The 19,822-nt window shown below is 42.1% G+C and overlaps 1 protein-coding gene across 1 annotated transcript in view; it reads left to right on the plus strand.

The window, feature by feature from the left end:
- fat4 (FAT atypical cadherin 4) overlaps nucleotides 1–19,822 on the plus strand; it is a 317,517-nt gene that overhangs the window by 274,951 nt on the left and 22,744 nt on the right. Inside the window, 2 exon segments of the mRNA XM_080193732.1 lie at nucleotides 7,457–7,542; nucleotides 18,962–19,141. Of these exon segments, the coding sequence (XP_080049858.1) occupies nucleotides 7,457–7,542; nucleotides 18,962–19,141 (266 nt within the window).

Genomic DNA, 19,822 nt, shown 5'->3' on the forward strand with positions numbered 1-19,822 from the left:
TGTGGACTTGGGGAATAGTATGGGGACAGAATTTAATGCACTCTTCCATGTGTGTTTGGCGGCAGGTGGCATTTAACCTGCTGGAAGGGGACCCTGCTGCCTCCACCCTGATTAGATCTGCAATTAATGCTCACTTAACCAGATCAGCCACAGTCATACCAAATGACAGAGCAGGCTCCAAAGGCCAAATGACTTACTCCGGATCCTATGTTCCTGTAACCTAGCGGTGTTTTGTTGCTTGCAGGGTTGCAGGAGGAATCATGTGTTTAAAGGTACTTAGTGCCTGATTGAGGGGCCTGGCATCAGGAAAAAGGCAGTCTGCTGTGAAGTTACCTCCCACATCTTGTCCCCCATCCCCATTTCAGCATCACTGACCTATGGTCTGGGATACAGCAATAATGCTTGACCTTGGGTGGCTGTCCTAACAGCAGCAGCCACCACATCCCGAGTAGAGTTGCAGGCCTCTGATTGGTCAGCAGCTCCCAACGGGCATGGCTTCCATTAAAAAATATGTTTGAGGAATTTGAAGTCAATTACAAACTGAATGTAGTGGAATAGGGATTGTGGGACAGGGCTCAGAAGGTGGTTCGCAGCAAGAGCAGAGAACTCCTTCTCTTCTGTTGAGAGAATTGAGGGTTTGTACCCTAACTGGCTCTTCATGCTTTTTCATGGCTGCATATCAATTCTTCAAGGAGTCTTTCAAAGCTACAGCTTCTTTGCATGCTATTTCTGCCTGTTGTGTTTGCTGGCTGTACATTATGCCATCTTAAAATGGAATGCTGCCAGGATAGTTTCCTGGAACAGCGTGTGTTGGAGCCGACGAGGGAGCGAGCTATCTTGGATCTGGTGTTATGTAATGAGGCGGGTAGAATTAGGGACCTTGCGGTGAAGGATCCTCTTGGGGAGAGTGATCATTGTATGGTGGAGTTTCTGGTGCAGATGGAGGAGGAGAAAGTGGGTTCCCGGACGCGCGTCCTTTGTTTGAACAGAGGGGAGTACGGTAGGATGAGAGAAGAATTGGCGAATGTGGACTGGGGGAGTGCGTTGGAAGGAAGGTCTGCTGAGGAGCAGTGGAGGATCTTTAAGGAGATCTTTCTTGGTGCTCAGCAGAAATTTATTCCGATGGTCAAAAAGGACAGTAGGAGGAGAGGTAATAAGCCATGGATAACGAAGGAGGTGAAGGAAAGTGTTAAATTAAAAGTGGAGGCGTTTAGAGTAGCTAAGAGTAGTGGGCAAGAAGAGGATTGGGAGAGGTTTAAATGTCAACAAAGATTGACAAAGAAGTTGATAAAGAAGGGTAGGAGAAACTATGAAGCTGAGCTAGCGCTTAATATAAAAAAGGATAGCAAGAGTTTTTATAAATAAAAAGGAAGAGGCTGGCTAGGGTGAACGTTGGTCCCTTAGAGGATGAGAAGGGGGACTTAGTGGTAGGGGATGGGGATATGGCTAAGGTCTTGAATAACTTTTTTGTTTCGGTCTTCACAGAGGAGGACGTGAATAATTTGCCGGGTGTTAGAGATGGAAAGGTGGTAGGACTGGAGGGTCTTAATGACATTACTGTTACTAGAGAGGCGGTGCTCGACAGACTGGAGGGGCTGATTGTGGACAAGTCGCCAGGACCGGATGGAATGCATCCAAGGGTTCTGAAAGAAATGGCGGAGGTGATAGTGGATGCCTTGGTGGTTATTTTCCAGAGGTCGCTGGATTCCGGGGAAGTGCCGGAAGATTGGAAAACGGCTAACGTTACGCCGTTGTTTAAGAAGGGTGTCAGGCAAAAGGCAGGGAATTATAGGCCGGTTAGTTTAACGTCTGTTGTAGGTAAAATGTTAGAATCCGTCATCAAGGAGGAAATAGTGAGGCATCTTGAGGGGAATTGCTTGATAGAGCAGACGCAGCACGGTTTCATTAAAGGGAAGTCGTGCCTGACAAATTTACTGGAGTTCTATGAGGATGTGTCTAGGGCGGTGGATAGAGGAGAGCCGGTGGATGTGGTCTTTCTTGATTTTCAGAAGGTGTTTGACAAGGTACCTCACAAGAGGTTATTGCAGAAGGTCAGGGGACATGGAGTTGGGGGTAGGGTGTTAGCGTGGATAGAGGATTGGTTGTCAAATAGGAGGCAGAGAGTGGGGGTCAATGGGTGCTATTCGGATTGGCGGATGGTGACTAGTGGAGTGCCCCAGGGGTCGGTGCTGGGGCCTCAGCTATTTACCATTTATATAGATGATCTGGAGGAGGAAACCGAGTGTAGGATGTCGAAATTTGCTGATGACACCAAGATTGGTGGAACGGCAAATTGTGCGGAGGGTGTGGAGAGTCTGCAGAAGGATCTAGATAGGCTGGGTGAATGGGCCAGGAAATGGCAAATGGAATTTAATGTTGGCAAGTGCGAGGTGGTCCACTTTGGTAGGAATAATGGTAGAAGGATTATTACTTACGTGGCGAAAAACTGCAGCAGGCGACGGTGCAAGGACCTCGGGGTCCTTGTGCATGAGTCGCAAAAACCCAGCTTGCAGGTGCAGCAGGTGGTCAGGAAGGCGAAAGGGGTGCTGGCCTTCATAGTGAGGGGGATTGAATATAAAAGTAGGGAGGTCTTGCTGCGGCTGTATAGGGCATTGGTGAGGCCGCAGCTGGAGTACTGTGTGCAGTTTTGGGCGCCGTACTTACGCAAGGATATTTTGGCCTTGGAGGGAGTGCAGAGGAGGTTTACTAGGCTGATGCCGGAGTTGAGGGGGTTGAGCTATGAGGAGAGGCTGAATAAATTAGGCTTGTACTCGTTAGAGTTTAGAAGAATGAGGGGAGATCTCATTGAGACGTATAAGATGATGAATGGGATGGATAGGATAGAGGTGGAGAGACTCTTCCCGCTCAGAAAGGATAGTAGGACTAGGGGGCACAGCCTCAAGATAAAGGGGGGGCGGTTTAGAACGGAGTTGAGGAAGAATTTCTTCACTCAAAGGGTGGTGAATCTCTGGAATTCTCTGCCCGTTGAAGTGGTGGAGGCTACCTCGCTAAATATTTTTAAGACGCGGGTTGATGGGTTTTTGATAAGAGAGGGGATTAAGGGTTATGGGGAGAGGGCGGGAATGTGGAACTGAGCCACGACAGATCAGCCATGATCTTATTGAATGGCGGGGCAGGCTCGAAGGGCTAGATGGCCTACTCCTGCTCCTATTTCTTATGTTCTTAACCCCAATCTTATTTTTGAGGGCTTCATTTTTGGATGCCATGTTGAGCCAGTGCACACAGATCTGTGAAGATCATGTTGCATGACGAACCAGTGTTTATCTGATACTTTTTCACTTGTAACATCATTGTAACAGTCACAAACCATTTGTCACCTATAGACTTGATTGAATAACCTGTTGTGTATAGTTCATTACACTCTTTCTGCTAAAATTTCTCCACGGGCATCGGTATAGGCTTGTTTTGCTTCTTTCTAGCCAAACACATTTGTGCGTAATTAATCTGATTTTTGCAGTTAAAATACTGTTTTCGCTATGCTGGGTAATCCTTTTCCTGTATATGCTGTCCTCCACAGTATTTGTGTCCTGTCCTTTGCAATTACTCTGCTCTTTTTGCTTGGGATCCACTTTGGTAGGAATAATGGTAGGAAGGACTATTACTTATGTGGCGAAAAACCGCAGCAGGCGACGGTGCAGAGGGGCCTCGGGGTCCTTGTGCATGAGTCACAAAAACCCAGCCTGCAGGTGCAGCAGGTGGTCAGGAAGGCGAATGGGATGCTGGCCTTCATAGCGAGGGGGATTGAATATAAAAGTAGGGAGGTCTTGCTGCGGCTGTATAGGGCATTGGTGAGGCCGCAGCTGGAGTACTGTGTGCAGTATTGGGCACCGTACTTACGCAAGGATATTTTGGCCTTGGAGGGAGTGCAGAGGAGGTTTACTAGGCTGATGCCAGAGTTGAGGGGGTTGAGCTATGAGGAGAGGCTGAATAAACTAGGCTTGTACTCGTTAGAGTTTAGAAGAATGAGGGGAGCTCTCATTGAGACATATAAGATGATGAATGGGATGGATAGGATAGAGGTGGAGAGACTCTTCCCGCTCAGAAAGGACAGTAGGACTAGGGGGCACAGCCTCAAGATAAAGGGGGGGCGGTTTAGAACGGAGTTGAGGAGGAACTTCTTCACTCAAAGGGTGGTGAATCTCTGGAATTCTCTGCCCGTTGAGGTGGTGGAGGCTGCCTCGCTAAATATTTTTAAGACGCGGGTTGATGGGTTTTTGATAAGAGAGGGGATTAAGGGTTATGGGGAGAGGGCGGGAATGTGGAACTGAGCCACGACACATCAGCCATGAGCTTATTGAATGGCGGGGCAGGCTCGAAGGGCTAGATGGCCTACTCCTGCTCCTAGTTCTTATGTTCTCAACATAATGTAGTTCTTGATCTACTGTGCTATACGTATATTCTAGCTGACATTTCGTGATTTCTACATTTTGACACACATTTATAGCATCAGTTTTTCATTGTTCAGTAGACTTACTCTCACCAACTGGTCCTGCATGCCTAAGATTAATCTAGCTTTAATCAGATAATCTTTCAGCAATGTGAATTCGCATGATTCTGCAAGCTACGTTACTGCCATCACATAATGTTTAATGGTTTCTTGCACACTTTGTACTTGTGTTGAAGTCATAGAGTTCATATAGAACACTCACTCAGGGTTCAAAGCATTTATTCAAGATTTTCAAAATCTCTGTCTTTTTTCTCTGTTCCTTAGTTAGTTTTAGCGTGCTATACACATTTATAGAAGTCTATCTCCAGCAGTGTTAGGAGTGTGGCAGTTGTCATCAGTTCAGGCTTGTTAATTAAGTCTGTTGTCATCTCGTAGCTGTGCTCGTAAATGGAGAACTGACAATTATGCCCATTTCATGTCACAAGAACATAAGAACATAAGAAATAGGAGCAGGAGTAGGCCATCTAGCCCTTTGAGCCTGCCCCGCCATTCAATAAGATCATGGCTGATCTGAAGTGGCTCAGTTCCACTTTCCCACTTTTTCCCCATAACCCTTAATCCCCTTGCCTACCAAAAACTTATCTACCCGTGTCTTAAATATATTTAGCGAGGTAGCCTCCACCACTTCAACGGGCAGAGAATTCCAGAGATTCACCACCCTTTGAGTGAAGAAGTTCCTCCTCAACTCTGTTCTAAACTGCCCCCCCCCCTTATCTTGAGGCTGTGCCCTTTAGTCCTGTTGTCCTTTCTGAACGGGAAGAACCTCTCCACCTCTACCCTATCCATCCCTTTCATCATCTTATACGTCGCAATAAGATCCTCCCTCATCCTTCTAAACTCTAACGAGTACAAGCCCAGTCTATTCAGCCTCTCCTCATAGCTCAACCCCCTCAACTCCAGACTGGAGTTGGGATTGAAAACTGTGCATTTACTTGTTTTTTTTTGTTGCAGACTTTTTCTGGTTTTCTTTTGTCATTCTGTGTTTGCTATTCCTTTGTCCTTGTTTCAGCAATTTTTTTTTCAGATCTGAACCTTTGTGCTTTCCCTGCAGCCTTTGCAGGATTCAAAAATCTGTTTAATCTTCACTTCCAGACACCGTGTTCATGTTTCAGGACAGCGCAGCTTTTTTACTGTCTTTTCAGTGACATCCTTTATTGAACTGACTAGAAATGGTCCCGCCTATAGTGAGCTTGCCTCATGGAAGAGTCACATACCTATGGCAAGTCAGACGTGACTTCAGACTGATTACATTTCACAACCCAAACATCAAATGTCTCACCAATGATCTGTTCATCAAATGCCACAAGCTGAATTTCAGTTTGTTACACTATGTACATGGATTTGAAAGTCTGCTTTCATATTGAATGTAATTTGCAGAAAGTACATAACAGCCTTGAAGATACAAATGTACAAAAAAACTAATGAACCTTTACTACTAAATTTGACTTTACACTGCTGAGACCCTAAATCAGTAACAGGCTGTCATTCAAGGTGACATTTACATTGCTCCATCTTAGTTAGAGAACACTTAATATGTTCCTGCGCTGAAAGAATTAAAAGAAATTTGGGGTGTAAAAAACAGTTACAATAATAGAATGTCTGTTATTCGGTACGCAGGCTTGTTCGAGCTAACAAAATGTGTCAGCACATGGTATGTAATGGGAAATAAATTGTAGAGCTTGCACAGGGAACTTGTGAACTTTCAGTTATAAGTGGTGAGAGAAATCAGTTTTAAGCGTAGAACATTCTTGCAATCTGTATATAACATAAAACTGTCATGGTGATAGCTTTCACTGTATATGCAATTCTTTAAATGCTGGACAAACACAACTAACGGCTTTGGTTGAAGAGCAGTTTCTTGAAGAAAAGGCCAGCTGATTTCAATTAAATCTTCAGCACACGCTATGTTCTCTACCAGAACGGGATAGGCTGCTTACATTGAACCAGATGACCTTTTAGTCTTTATAGTCAGTAGGTCCCAAATGTGCAGTGTTTGGAGTAGGTTTTATTTTCAGAGAGCTGTGTATTTATTGGCCAAAGGGAACTGTTCCAGTTTCTCAATCAGAGAATGACATTATTTAACATTGACAATATTCCAACGCAGAATCAAATCTGCATCAATTCTAGTAATCCTTAAAGGAACACAAAAATGATCAAGATATAAGTGTTAAAAAACATGCTTTACTTACAAATGGCACAGCCACAGTGACAATATCTGGGCTGCCATTTTCCGATCCCACCCACAGCGGAATCCATCCAGTCGTTACTGAAAGTATGACGACACAGCAAAACATCTGTTCACTTTTAAGGTGGGGACCAGAAAATCCCAGCCCCAGTATTTACAGAGGTATTGCTTGAACTGCAGTATGAAACCATAAATATCATGAAGAGTTGAAGTTTTATTAAGGGACATTAAGAAACTGTTCAAGTTCTACCTTTTTAGTGTCACCAGTTTTATTTCAGCTGAGTAACAAACCCTTCTCACCTTTCATTATTTTAGAAATAATTTTTAAATGCACATTTTATAATATAATTTTAGTACTTTTAAATCAGTTGTAAAGCTGAACAGAAAGTATAGGCTATTTCATTACATGTTTTTCACATGAATGCATGCAATTTTTAAAATGTAACGATTTGACTTACTGAAATGAATTGCTGGTTGGATTGCTCTTTAATAGTTCTGTGAAATGGGCTTATAGTGAATCGGTATTGCTATTACACCGGACAGAATTTTCATCATCTGCAGTGTGAAACAGGCTGCTCATTCGCTAAGAGCCAGTTTTGCATTGCTAGCATAGACTAATTTCACCCCTGTTGTTTCAAATTTTCCATGCATAATTAACTAGAAATGATATGAAAATTCAAAGCAGTTTAAGCCTTTTGACATTGCAAACATCAAAACCTCTGGAATGGCTTCTGTGGGTAATGGTTACGAATGTTATCAAGCGACATAAAGCTAACCTCCATGCATGACTTTTTTTTGACCAGGCGGCGTCTCTCACAGTGGACTCGTGTTCCGAAGATCGAGAAACTGGTTACTGTACAGCAACCAGCTTGACATCAGCAACTGATTGGTAAGAATTTCTATTGTAGGTCCCTGCAAGCTCAGATCATTCTTCTTGTTAGAACACAGGGTGAAGCTGCAGGGACCTGGTGGCTAGCCATATAATCACTGTGCTCTCGATGTTACTTACAAAGACTCTCTTTTCATCCAAGGTTAGCAACTGTACCTGTGACAGAGAAATTGGCCACTCTTCCTTCAGGGAAGGGAAGGGTATGTGGGTGGGGCTCAATAATGGGTAACAAACTAGCAAGACTGGGGACATGAATGTCCTATTTGAACAATATGGCCTCATTTCAATAAATGTGTGCAGAATTCCAAATGGCCAGATTGAACCACAGGTCAGTGGTGAAGTTCAGAATATGGCGGCTCAGGAGACATTGGATGGAAGGAATACCTCCACGTTCTATTTGCATTTTCTCTTGATTGAACATGGGGGCATGTCAGAATTTCCTCTTCATGGGAAAGGGTAGGAATGCCAATGCTGGGGAATACCTGGATACCGACACTGGGTGGTTTGAGAAACCCAAGGATCCTTTAAGGAGCATCATGTGAACATTCCTGCTCCTCCTCAGCCCAGAAGGAGTTTAAAATCAGGAAAAGTTTTAACTTACTTGGACCCTGTTTTGGTCAGGTGCCTTCTTTGGCATTTTTGCTGCTGCTGAGCTTAAGTTTATTTAGTGTCACAAGTAGGTTTACATTAACACTGCAATGAACTTGCTGTGAAAAGCCCCCAGTTGCCATGTTCTGGCGCCTGTTCGGGTACACTGAGGGAAAATTTAGCATGACCAATGCACTTAACCAGCACATCTTTCAGACTGTGCAAGAAAACCGAAGCATCCAGCGGAAACCCATGCAGACAGGGGGAGAATGTGTAGATTCCACACAGATAGTGACCCACGCCAGGAATTGAACCCGGGTCCCTAACACTGTGCAGCAACGTTGCTAACCACTGTGCCACCATGTGGTCCTGTAACACATAGCATTGGATCTCTATCCCCCACCCACCCACATAGCAACACAAGTAGCATTATCAAGCTGCAAATTTGAATCTTAGGGTAGAATTTTATGGTTCCTTCGCAGCGGGAGAGAGTTATGAAAGGCAATGAGCCACTTAAAACTCCATTGACTTCGGCAGGACTGGACAGTCCTGGGAAGGGGTCTGTCAAATTCCATCCTTAAATAACCCTGGTCTGCTCTTGGTGGTAACCTCATTCAGGATCTGATTCTCTGCTGTCGATATTACAGTGGCGGGAAATGTGGAGGGATACAAGCAAGATCTCAGTGTTTAGGATTTTAAACGCCAGTCCCAGCTTTTTGCAGCCTAGTCCAGATGGGGTAGCTGGCAGGTGTTAAAGACTGGTTGTTAGGTCAGCACAACGAGCTTGTAGATATGTTTAGCACCGTGGGAATTAGTACTCATGGTACAGCACTTGGAATTACTAAACTACTTATTCGTTCCTTATTGGGTTTTGAGAGTCATGCAAAGCAAAACCATATTTTTTTAGTGCTTTTTTATAATACATTTAAAAATGAATTTTGTCTGTAATCTGGGAACTTCTTAAAAGAGAAAAACATTTGGGATACCACTAGAAAGTGAGGATAAACATTTGCTTTCCCGCAATAGGCAGACCGTCAAATTATCTGGAACGCTCCAAGTTCATTTTCCTGCCGGCTCGTTATGATGTGAAACCTAGGTTTCCATCCAGTTCAGTTTGATGATGGCAAAGTATTCTATCTCTGACAGCTGTTGAGAGTTATAAATCAAATAATGTTTGACAGTCAAAATTCTGTTCCTAGTCGACCCACGCTAATAACATAAAACTGCTTCTAACTTCTCACTAATTGATGGTAATTCAACTATTTCATTAAAAATCAGCCTGATGATTATTTTGTCAATAGGGCAGTTTGAAGTGTGATATGGTACAATGGAGGGATCAACTTTGAGACACATTGTGAGACAGGTGTAGGAGAGAGTTGTCTATTATATCAAGGCCTGTGTGTGTAGCACTTAATGGCCACAAATCCTTTGTTTTGAGGTGGGAAGACCGACAAAATTCCTTGGCTGGCCTATCCACTTCCTGCCCTAACCTATCTTTTAAGGGGGACAGGTAATGCCTAGGTGGCTTATCCACCGCCACCCCAATTGAGTGGGCCAATTAATGGCCACTGAAGGGACATGTTCTGACCAGCCACAGTTTTCAGGCTTGGGCCTCAGATGGGAAAAAAAGGAGCTCTTTCCTTTCACAATCGTTGACCACCAGCACCCACCCCCTCACGACAATGGGCAGTCACCCAGTGTTCTGTACCTTCCTAACCTTTAGAATCAAATCCACTATCACTCACCCAGCGCTGCAATCCTCACCTGCACACTCCTATGCCTTCCCCTTGTATCTCCATCACCAGATCCCTGCACTTACTAAGTCCAAGGGCTCCTGCCACTTTGAATCTACGTATAGTCCCCGCAATGGCCACTGCTCCTAGTGCTGCTGCAGGGACTGAAGATCTGCTGCTCAACCAGCTTCTTCAGAATTGAGGAACAGACTTTTTTTTGAGGCTGCTAACCTTTTCCCTCTGGGTTGTTGATCTCTGTAAAAAGTCTGACAACACCAGGTTTTAATCCAACCGATTTATTTGATAGTAAACTCACTAGCTTTCGAGGGGATTCCCTTTTCTTCAGGTGAATGGAGAGTTCTGGCCTCAGACAGAGCATATAAAGCACGGACAGTTTACAGATTACTGATTAGAATGCAAATCTTTACACCTAACCTGCTGTTCAAGTCCTAAAGTGGCTGACAATGTGTGTGGAAGGAGCACTGATCACAGGTTAAAGAGATGTGTATTGTCTCCAAGACAGTACAGTAAGTGAGGTTTTGCAAACCCAGGCAAGTCACTGGGGTTACAGATAGTGCGACATGTATTGCCGCACTATCTGTAATCCCCGTGACTTGCCTGGGTTTGCAAAACATGTATTGTCGCACTATCTGTAACCCCAGTGACTTGCCTGGGTTTGCAAAACCTCACTTACTGTACTGTCTGGAGACAATACACATCTCTTTAACCTGTGATCAGTGCTCCTTCCACACACATTGTCAGCCACTTTAGGACTTGAACAGCAGGTTAGGTGTAAAGATTTGCATTCTAATCAGTAATCTGTAAACTGTCTGTGCTTTATATGCTCTGTCTGAGGCCAGAACTCTCCATTCACCTGAAGAAGAGGGAATCCCCTCGAAAGCTAGTGAGTTTACTATCAAATAAATCGGTTGGACTAAAACCTGGTGTTGTCAGACTTTTTACTGTGTTTACCCCAGTCCAACGCCGGCATATCCACATTGTGACTATTGTTGATCTCCTGCATGGTCTGGTGACGTCAGGTAGGCTGGAGAGAGTGATGCAAGTGTGCTGGACTGGCATTTAGATATGTTGCCAGAACTTTGAACCCACCAGCTAACAGACGAATCAGCTGCCTGCCCATCAGGTGACTCAGAAGGATAGTATCTGTGCAGAATTAGTGACATTCTAAATGCAGAATCTTGTAGGGAAACCCACCATTCTGGCTAGCAGGAAAGACACTGTGGGAACTGCCCACCACCATACTTAGACCCTGATTTTACTGGCACAGCCACCCCGAAATTGGGGCGGTCGAGGCTCGCAGAACAGCATCTCCTGTTGGCCTCGGGTGCAATCTTACGAGCTTCAGATGTCAATGCTATTAAAATCAGGTCCTTGGTCTCAAAATGGGAGAATTCGAAAGGTTCTTAAAAATACAAAGGGATCAGGAGCCAATGCAAATCAATGAGCGCAGAAGTGCTGGGTCAACAGGATTTGGTGCAAGTCAGGATACAAACAGTAATAGCTTGCATTAGAGCAATAACCAGTTAACTGTTACAAAGTCCAATGACTACAGAATAAGTCCATGGTTGTTCTATTGTGAAGACACTTGGTTTGTTTTGGTGCATTTATGTGTGTTGCAGCAAAGACCTTTTTTGCTGCAGTGCTTCTATCCAAATAATTGTATTGCAATGTACCTCATTGTATATTGCTTCATTGAATCTGACCCTTGCTGTAATTTCTCATCAACTTCATTAACATTAATTCTACCTACACCAATTTCAGGAAATCTTGACTTCAATAATTATTTACATTTACATTGTTTTTCCAATCGCTGTCTGAAGATAATGCTCTATGTTGGTATGAGGTTCTGTGAATGTTGGCAACTGTCTGGTATCTTGATCAATTGACTTTCTCATGAGTAAGCTCAGACTGCCCATATCTCTACAGTAATTAGTAATGACTTGCAATTTGTGTGTGTTTACTTTGTTCACCTACTTGGGTGACTGTAGAACCCGCACTCATTTTTACAGCTGACACAACAGTTAAACAGTGTGACATTCACTGTCATTTTTGATATCAATACTGCATCAGGCAAGTTCATGAGCTGGTGTTGACTGAACAGTAAAATAAAAACAGTATACACCAGTGATGGGTGACAACTCTACAAATATCTAAGAACAGTCAGAGCACTGTCAAAACTGTTGACAGTTGATCTTTTCCTATTCTGCTAAGAAAGAGTTAATGTATGAAGTTCTGTTTCAACAAATTGAATCATATGTTAAGCACATTCCACTGTGTAATTTTCTAGGATACAGCTCACACTACTTGTGGGTAAGCTGCCTGGAGAGTTAATTGAGCATGATTCTAGAGCCACTTGACTCTTTACACACCAATACTTCAGCTGTACAGTATGTTGCTTTTAAAGGTGGAATATGATTTCTGAAAGCCTCCAGAAAAAAATTGCAAAACACAAGTTGCAGTTTAACGTATCTTTATCTTGTCATAAGCCTTTAATATTCATAACTTTATTACTCATGGGTCAGCAAATCACGAGGTCAAGTCCAGCTATGCAGACTTGAGCAAAAGAGTCTGGACAGTTACTCAGTACAGTACTGAGAGAGTGCAACATTGTTGATGGTGCTGTCTTTTAGGTAAGACTTTTAAGATGAGGCAGCATTTGTCTTCTTGGGTAGATCTAAAATTTCAATGGTTTGTCTGCGAAGAGGAGGGGGAGTCTTCCCCCTGCTGTCCCGATCAATACTTATCTCTTATCCAGCAGATTATCTGATCATTATCAAATTACTGTTTTTGGAACCGTGTGTGAAAATTGGCCTTTGTGTTTGATAGTAATTAATATACATTATTGGCCTTTAAGATCTTTTGGTCCTGAGGTTCTGAAAGGGAATTTACAAATGCAAACTCTTTCTTTAATAATTTTTGTTGGCGGAGAACAGCCTCTTTTTGCAATGTTCAGATGTATATCAAATCTTTTTGGAGCAGGCCATTTTGCGGCACATGCCAATTGTTAGACCGGAATTTTACCGTCCCACCCATCACAGAAATCGAAGCAGGCGAGAGGTGGACATCGAAATATTCATTGATTTCAGACAGGTTTTGGGACAAGCAAGGCTGTAAAATAACACGCCCCCCCCGCCCCCCCCCCCCCCCCCCGCAGACTTTTTCCAGCAGTCTCCAACTCTAAATATTTTTGAGCTGCAATTTGCTGGAACTGCATGCTGATACATGCGTGATGCACCTGGGACCTTAGTGAGCAGAGGACCGACAGAGGTTTATCTCCTTGATGAGTTTTGACAATTAAGAGATGGAGGAAGAACAGAGAAAGCAGGTGAAGTTAGTGCGAATTAGAGTTAGATGACAAGAGGGAAAAAGTGGGCCAAAAGGAAAAGTAAGAAAAACATTTTAAAATGTTGCATGCTGGTAAGTATTTCGACATGCAGAAAATTAATTGAACAGCAAATTCCCAGAGATCATTAGCATTATTTTCCCAGCAAGATTTAACCTCTTGCATTTCTTTCTAAAACAAAGGACAAGAAGAAATACTTGCATTTAAATAATGTCAAGGTTACTTCTCGTGTTATTTTGAATGTAGCAGCTATTGTCATGTCAGCAGAGTTAGACCTGATGGCTAATGATATTTGAATTTTGACATTGGCTATTATTTCACTGAATATTCACAGTTCTACAAATGATAGGAAGCTATCTACAGTATTTTTTACAGTCCAAATTAGAATATCACATACACATACAAATACCAATGTGGCATTACAACCTAAAGCTCAGTTCTTGAACATTTAACGGAGCTGCATTTCTGCCATTCAAAAATCCTGAGGGGGGGGAAGAGCAGAGATTCCTTGTTTAATTTGTGTAAGGTCTTGGATAACATCCTAATCACATGGTGCATGAAAATCAATGCCAGGAAGATACTCAGATTGAACTGCTGCCAAAAATTCAAAATTCACTGACCAGGAAATTCCTGGGGTTCTCCTAACCTCACATTGGAAATTCATCAAGAAATCTGCAGAACCTTCCTGCCTCCGGAGAAATCTAAATGGCAGCTTACTGCTATTTGAATAACTTCTTTCGCTCCACCAATTTGCTGTCAAGTAAAGAGTGAGAGATCGAGGAGATCTCCTGTGAAATCAATTTGATGACGTGTTTATTCTGTAGCAAAGGTCCCCAAACTAAAAGTGGTGCCATTCCAGGAATACATTTAACAAACTACTGCACCCTCCACCCATCAATGATAGCGTTCTGAAGGATGAACCTTGTGGCTATTTCTATGCTGGTGGGATACATTGCTTGCACCGCGTGTACTGTCTTGGATGTGCAATCATTAGCAAATGTGTTCCAGTGGCGGCAGTCACCAGAGACAAGCTGGAGATAATTCTGCAGTGTATGGATCTATGGGGCTGGAAGCCAAATGGTCATACTTCTTCCTGGAGGGGATCTTAACAGTAATGGCTGGAATAGCAGTCACAAAACAAGGCTCCTGCAAAGGAAAGGCTGATTCGCATGAAGGTTTCTGGAGGGATACTGGATTTAGCAATGTTGCTGCTAGTGTGCATCTGCTAGTGCTGCTCCAGGTCTCATTCAGTGTTCTCTATAGCAGCAGGGCAGCTTCAATATACGCAGAACATGCAATGATTAACCTTAACAAATGTCTCAGCGCATCTTAGGCATACATTTTAGTGACTGTTTTGCAGGCGAGGGTTATCTTTTCCTAATAATGCCCAATTTATTGTGCCATAACCACCTTCCCACAAATCGAGCTTTATCCAATTCTGTGACCCTGGTACTATTACCTCTGCATACATTATATTAGTCTTGACGTTGAAACGTTCTTTTTCTACACAAAAAATACTGGGCAGAACTTTCAACTTTCTGGGGCTGCAGAGCTAATGATATGTGGACCAGTTAGTTGATGTGGTGATGAAGTGATATGTGGACCAGCTGGGTGTTATACACAATGCTTGTTTTGCTTTTGCTTTGGGAAGAAAATTGGCCAGAGTTTGACTCGACACTTACCAAAGTTGAGAGTTCCAGCCCCTGTGAATGAGACAAAGCAGGGTAGGGTGTCTACATAGTACATGAATCCCTGGAGGAGGGCTCATCAAAAACATTGGTAAAAGCTCCACTTCATAATAATACGCATCATACAAATTCAAAGAAATAGCACATAGTCAACTTGATATCTAACGTGGTATTTAATAGAGGTAGTAACTGTCTCATCTGCTGACTAGAGAAACAGTAAGAGCTCTATGAACTACGTGGCACTCAGGCACTTAATTAGACAATAGCAGGCCTTCCTGAGATCAAGGACACCAGGGGCACAAGTCCAGCCTGCCAAGAGCTGCCAGCCAATCTAATAGCATCAGCTCTATTGAACGGCAGAGTTACCCGGGCGATGGTGGCTGCTGCCACGCTGATACCCAGTGAGGCAGAGCATCGTTGCTGGATCTCAGAATGCAGGTGAGCGATAGTGGGAAGGATGTCATGGGCAATAAATGGATCCCTCCCATCCGCACACCATATCCTGGTGATGAGACACTGGGTGCCTTTGATCTAGGGACCACTTCACCTCCCAGAAGCCCTCAAGCAAACTGAACAGGGTTTACTTGTTGTGCTTCCTGCATGGGAAGTCCTCTGCAACTCCCTCTCCGCACCACCCCCCCCCCCCCCCCCCCCAACCCCCGCCTAGGTTAACATCAGCAGTGGTGGAATGACACCCTTTGTCTGGGCACTAATTACTTATCAATCAATTGGCAGTAGGGCAGAAAGACCTGCAACATGGATTTAATCAGGGCAGAGGCAGGAAGGCAAAGGGATACCTAACTGTCACCCTGCCACCTGATAAACATTTGCCAAAGACAGAGCATTACGTTCTGCCCTTGGTGTGCAAGCTTTAAATTGTGAGGAAAGATTAAATAAAGTTGTATTGTCTGCAATTTAGAAGGTTCAAATGATTATTTGATCAAAATAAAGTGATACAAATACGGTCAATTGGAAGAAACTTTTTTCTATCATATGAGGATTCCAGAACAATACTGTAAAAATTAAAGCCCAGGCCTCTCAGGACTGAAGTTAGGAAACTTTCTTCATGTAAAGACTGGAAGAAGTTCGATCAGTAGTTTATCTTAAAACTGAAGTTGATAGATTTTTTATTAGCTACAAGTATTAAGGACTATGGGGCAAAGATGGGTTCATGAAGCTAGTTAACAGGTTAGTCAATATCTTATTTAATGAAGAAACAGACTGGGGGGAGCTAAATGATCAGTGCCTGTTTTATAAAATAATATTGCCCAATGTGACTTACATCTCTACAAATGCAATGTTAAGGTCTTGAAATTAGATACAAGTCTAAAGGGATCAAGGGATATGAGGGGGAAGGGGAGATCAGGACATTGAAATTGATGATCAGCCTTGAATGGCAGAGCACGCTTGACGTGCCGAATGGCCTACTCCTGCTTCTAGTTTCTATGAATAGGAAACAATTGCACCAGCTTGTGAGTATTTACAGTGGAATCACTCGTGATATGCTGCACCATATAGTCATCTAGCCACACCCTGGGTCTCCCAAGTTTCCATTGCAATATAATTTGATAGATGGCACTGTGTATTGCATTGTTATGTTTCATAGAATTTACCTCACAGAAATAGGCCATGTGGCCCAACAGGTCAATTCCAATGTTTCTAACCACTCACTAAAAATTAAGTTTCTCTGGAGCTCTTTATTGGGCTTATTACTGACTATTTTATGGCCTGTAATTTTGATGTTCCCTGCAGGTGGAAGCATTGTCTTTACATTTATGTTTTCCTAGTAAGCCCTTTCATCTTATAAACCTTTAAAGGTCATGGCTGGGAGTTTCCAATCCCGTCATGGCAGGTCCCGTCACAGAGGATACGCTGCCCAGCCAAAAGTCCAATGTCTTCCAACAGAACCAGATGTTCCCGGCAGTGGACAGGACTGGAAAGTTCTGTCTTTTCTAAAGAAAACAATCCCAGCTGATCAATCTTTCATAATATGTCTAAACTCAATTCTGGTGTTACCCTAATTAATATATTTTGAACTTTATCACGTGCCTCCATATCCTTTCAATAATGTGGAGACTAGATCTGTTCTTCGAACTCCAACTGTGGTTTAATCAAGTTTATACAGATTTATGATTACTTTTTTTTTATTATATGCCTGTAAGAGTTAACTCCACTGCCTTATTTTTGTCTTTATTAATCTATGTTGCTAGGAATTTGTGTACTGATAGTCCCAGGTCCTGTTTCCCTACCACATTTAAATACTTCACAGGAAATATGTGGTGGGCCTCCTTCTTCCAATCAAAGTGAACCATTTGACACTGAGCTTATAATGTAGTTCACTTGCAATTGCATCACCATGCTGGAAGTTTATTGATGTCTTCCTTTTTTCATATAGTGCTCCTCTGTATTACTACTCCACCCATTTTGATGATGTTTGCACGTTTTAAAATTATGCTTCCAATTCAAAATTTCAAAATATTCATGTAAATGGTGAACAAATGTGATCCCAGTACCGTTCCTTGTCAAACACTAGTCCTCGTCTTTTATCACATTGAGTAATTTTCTTTAACCCCAGCTCTCTAACTTCTGTTTTGCAGCCAGGTTGGTATCCCTTCAACTATTTATTCCCTGACTCCGCCATGATCATGAGCCAACTATGTAGCATCTGAAGAAGGTCTTTTGAAAAGGCAAATATGTTACAGCGAATTACCTTTGTCTGTCCTTCCTGCTACTTCTTCAAAGAATTCAAATAGGTTGATCAAGCATGACCTTCCCTTTTGAAATCTGTACTGACTATTCTTTATCATACCCTGATGATTTTCTATCACATCTTTAAAAAAAAATTATCTTTCTTACCACCAACAATAAGCTAATTGATGTATGGTTCAGTTGACTTGTTATGGCTTCCTTTTATGATATAGGAATCAAATTACACAGTCCTCTGGGACAATCCTTTTTTTATATATATATGTGCAATAGAATCTGTGCTATTGCTTGCTACCATGACTTTTAATGAATGGATGCCATCCATTCAGACCTATCAAAGTTCAAGTTGTTTATTCAGATCGCCCCCTTTCCCATCCGAAGTGTCTTACATCTCTTCTGATCTCATCTTGCCCACCACGTCAGTCCCCCAGTAAACACAAGGTGAAGTAGCTCTACATTTCTACAATATCACTCTGATTAGTAGTGAGTTTATCATGTATATTCCTCCAAACCTACTTTTATCCTAAGTTTTCTTTTGTTATTTAAGTATCCATTTTATATTTTTTAGAATTGAATTTTGTAGTTTCTCTCTACCTTCCTAATGTTCTTAACCTATACCTTTTCCTTCAATTTTACTCTTTTTATCAATTCATGTTTTATTACTTAGAAGTTTTGTTCTTGATTTTCATTGGCTTATAGGCTGTATTGATCATTGTTGTAAATGTATCCTACTGCTGTTCAGTTTATCCTCTCATCAGCAAATATTTCTAGTTTATTTTCCCCAGTTCCATTCCTCCCCCCTTAAAATCTGTTTGGCTTTTTGGTCTTTCTTTACTTCTGTCTTTGTCAGTTGTTATGTTAACCCTTATTATGTTGTGATCATCATTACCTTACTGTTCCGCTAAACCTACTTGTTTTATCCATTCTCAGTGATTTTCCATTATGTTTCTATATGTGAAATGTTAGCACCTCAAAATGAAGCGTGGAGCAGACTCAAAGGGCCAAATGACCTATTCCTGCTTTTATGTTCTATGTTTCTATGTTTGTCAACTGTCCTTGACAAGTGTTGGCATTTGTATGGCTGTGCCACAGGAGCAGCCTTTCCAATCACTTCCCATAACCGTTGCATGGTTGTGATTTGCTGGGGAAACTGAAGCGAAAAGAGGGGGATTTTGTACCCCTCAAGTCCTGAAAGGATATGAGCTAGAGATGTTAGAGCTGTATGTTAGTGCATCCATTCAGATAAGCCATGTCCATGTTAGAATTTCATATGCTCCAGATGAACTTATGTTTTCAGTTTTTTTTACAGTGTAACTTGATTCTTGGTTTTTGTGTTGCAGGACTTTAGAAGTACAACCCAACAGATTAACAGTAGGAGGAATCCGATCAATTGAACCGATCCTTCAAAGGAAAGGCCAGGTGGTCACTCATGATTTTGTGGGATGTGTGATGGAGTTTGCTGTTAATGGTCGACCATTGGAACCCAGTCAAGCTCTGGCAAACTATGGAATTCTGGACAGGTCTGATGTTGAGATTTTTTAAAATATGTTCTTTCAAATCAAGACTGTGTACTCTTATGGTGTTTTGTTAAGACTGTTTTAACTACTGCCTTAATAGGTTTATGTTTCTGTTAAAATAGCAGAGAGGAATGCTATACCATTGTGTTGTGGTTTTTCCCATTAACACCTCCAATAGTATTTTATAGGTTTTGTTACTGGTAATTTTGTGAATTTGAATAAAGTAAATAGAACTTAAAATTTTTTTTTGTTAAATTCACTTTTGCAGATATTAATATTACAATTTGTGCTGTGTTCTGGCAGCCCTATTTTAATTGGTGCAATTGAAATATTGAAGTTTGAGTCTTTAAACTAAATATTTAAGAACAGTGAAATAGCAAGTTTTACTTTTTATCTTTTGTTTTTATAACTTTTTTTATTTTTAACGTTTTCTCCTTTTCTGCCCCACTTTTTAAAATAAACCTGCAATCCGTAATACGTAATTGAGTCTCACTGCCATTATTAAGCAATGTATTTTGGATTTGGCAAGGTTCATAACACAACAAGTACGAAAAATTATTGTTTGAAATCCAGTTATGTCAGGGACAAAAATCTATTTTTTTAAAGTAACATAGTATTTTTATATTGTAGACATTGCTTTGAATGTGACCTCCCAACCATTAAGAGTTGTGCGCCAAATTATTA

The sequence above is a fragment of the Carcharhinus amblyrhynchos genome, chromosome 1 (genome assembly GCF_965287045.1).
Source record: "Carcharhinus amblyrhynchos chromosome 1, sCarAmb.v2.hapA, whole genome shotgun sequence".
Classification (NCBI taxonomy): Eukaryota; Metazoa; Chordata; class Chondrichthyes; order Carcharhiniformes; family Carcharhinidae; genus Carcharhinus; species Carcharhinus amblyrhynchos.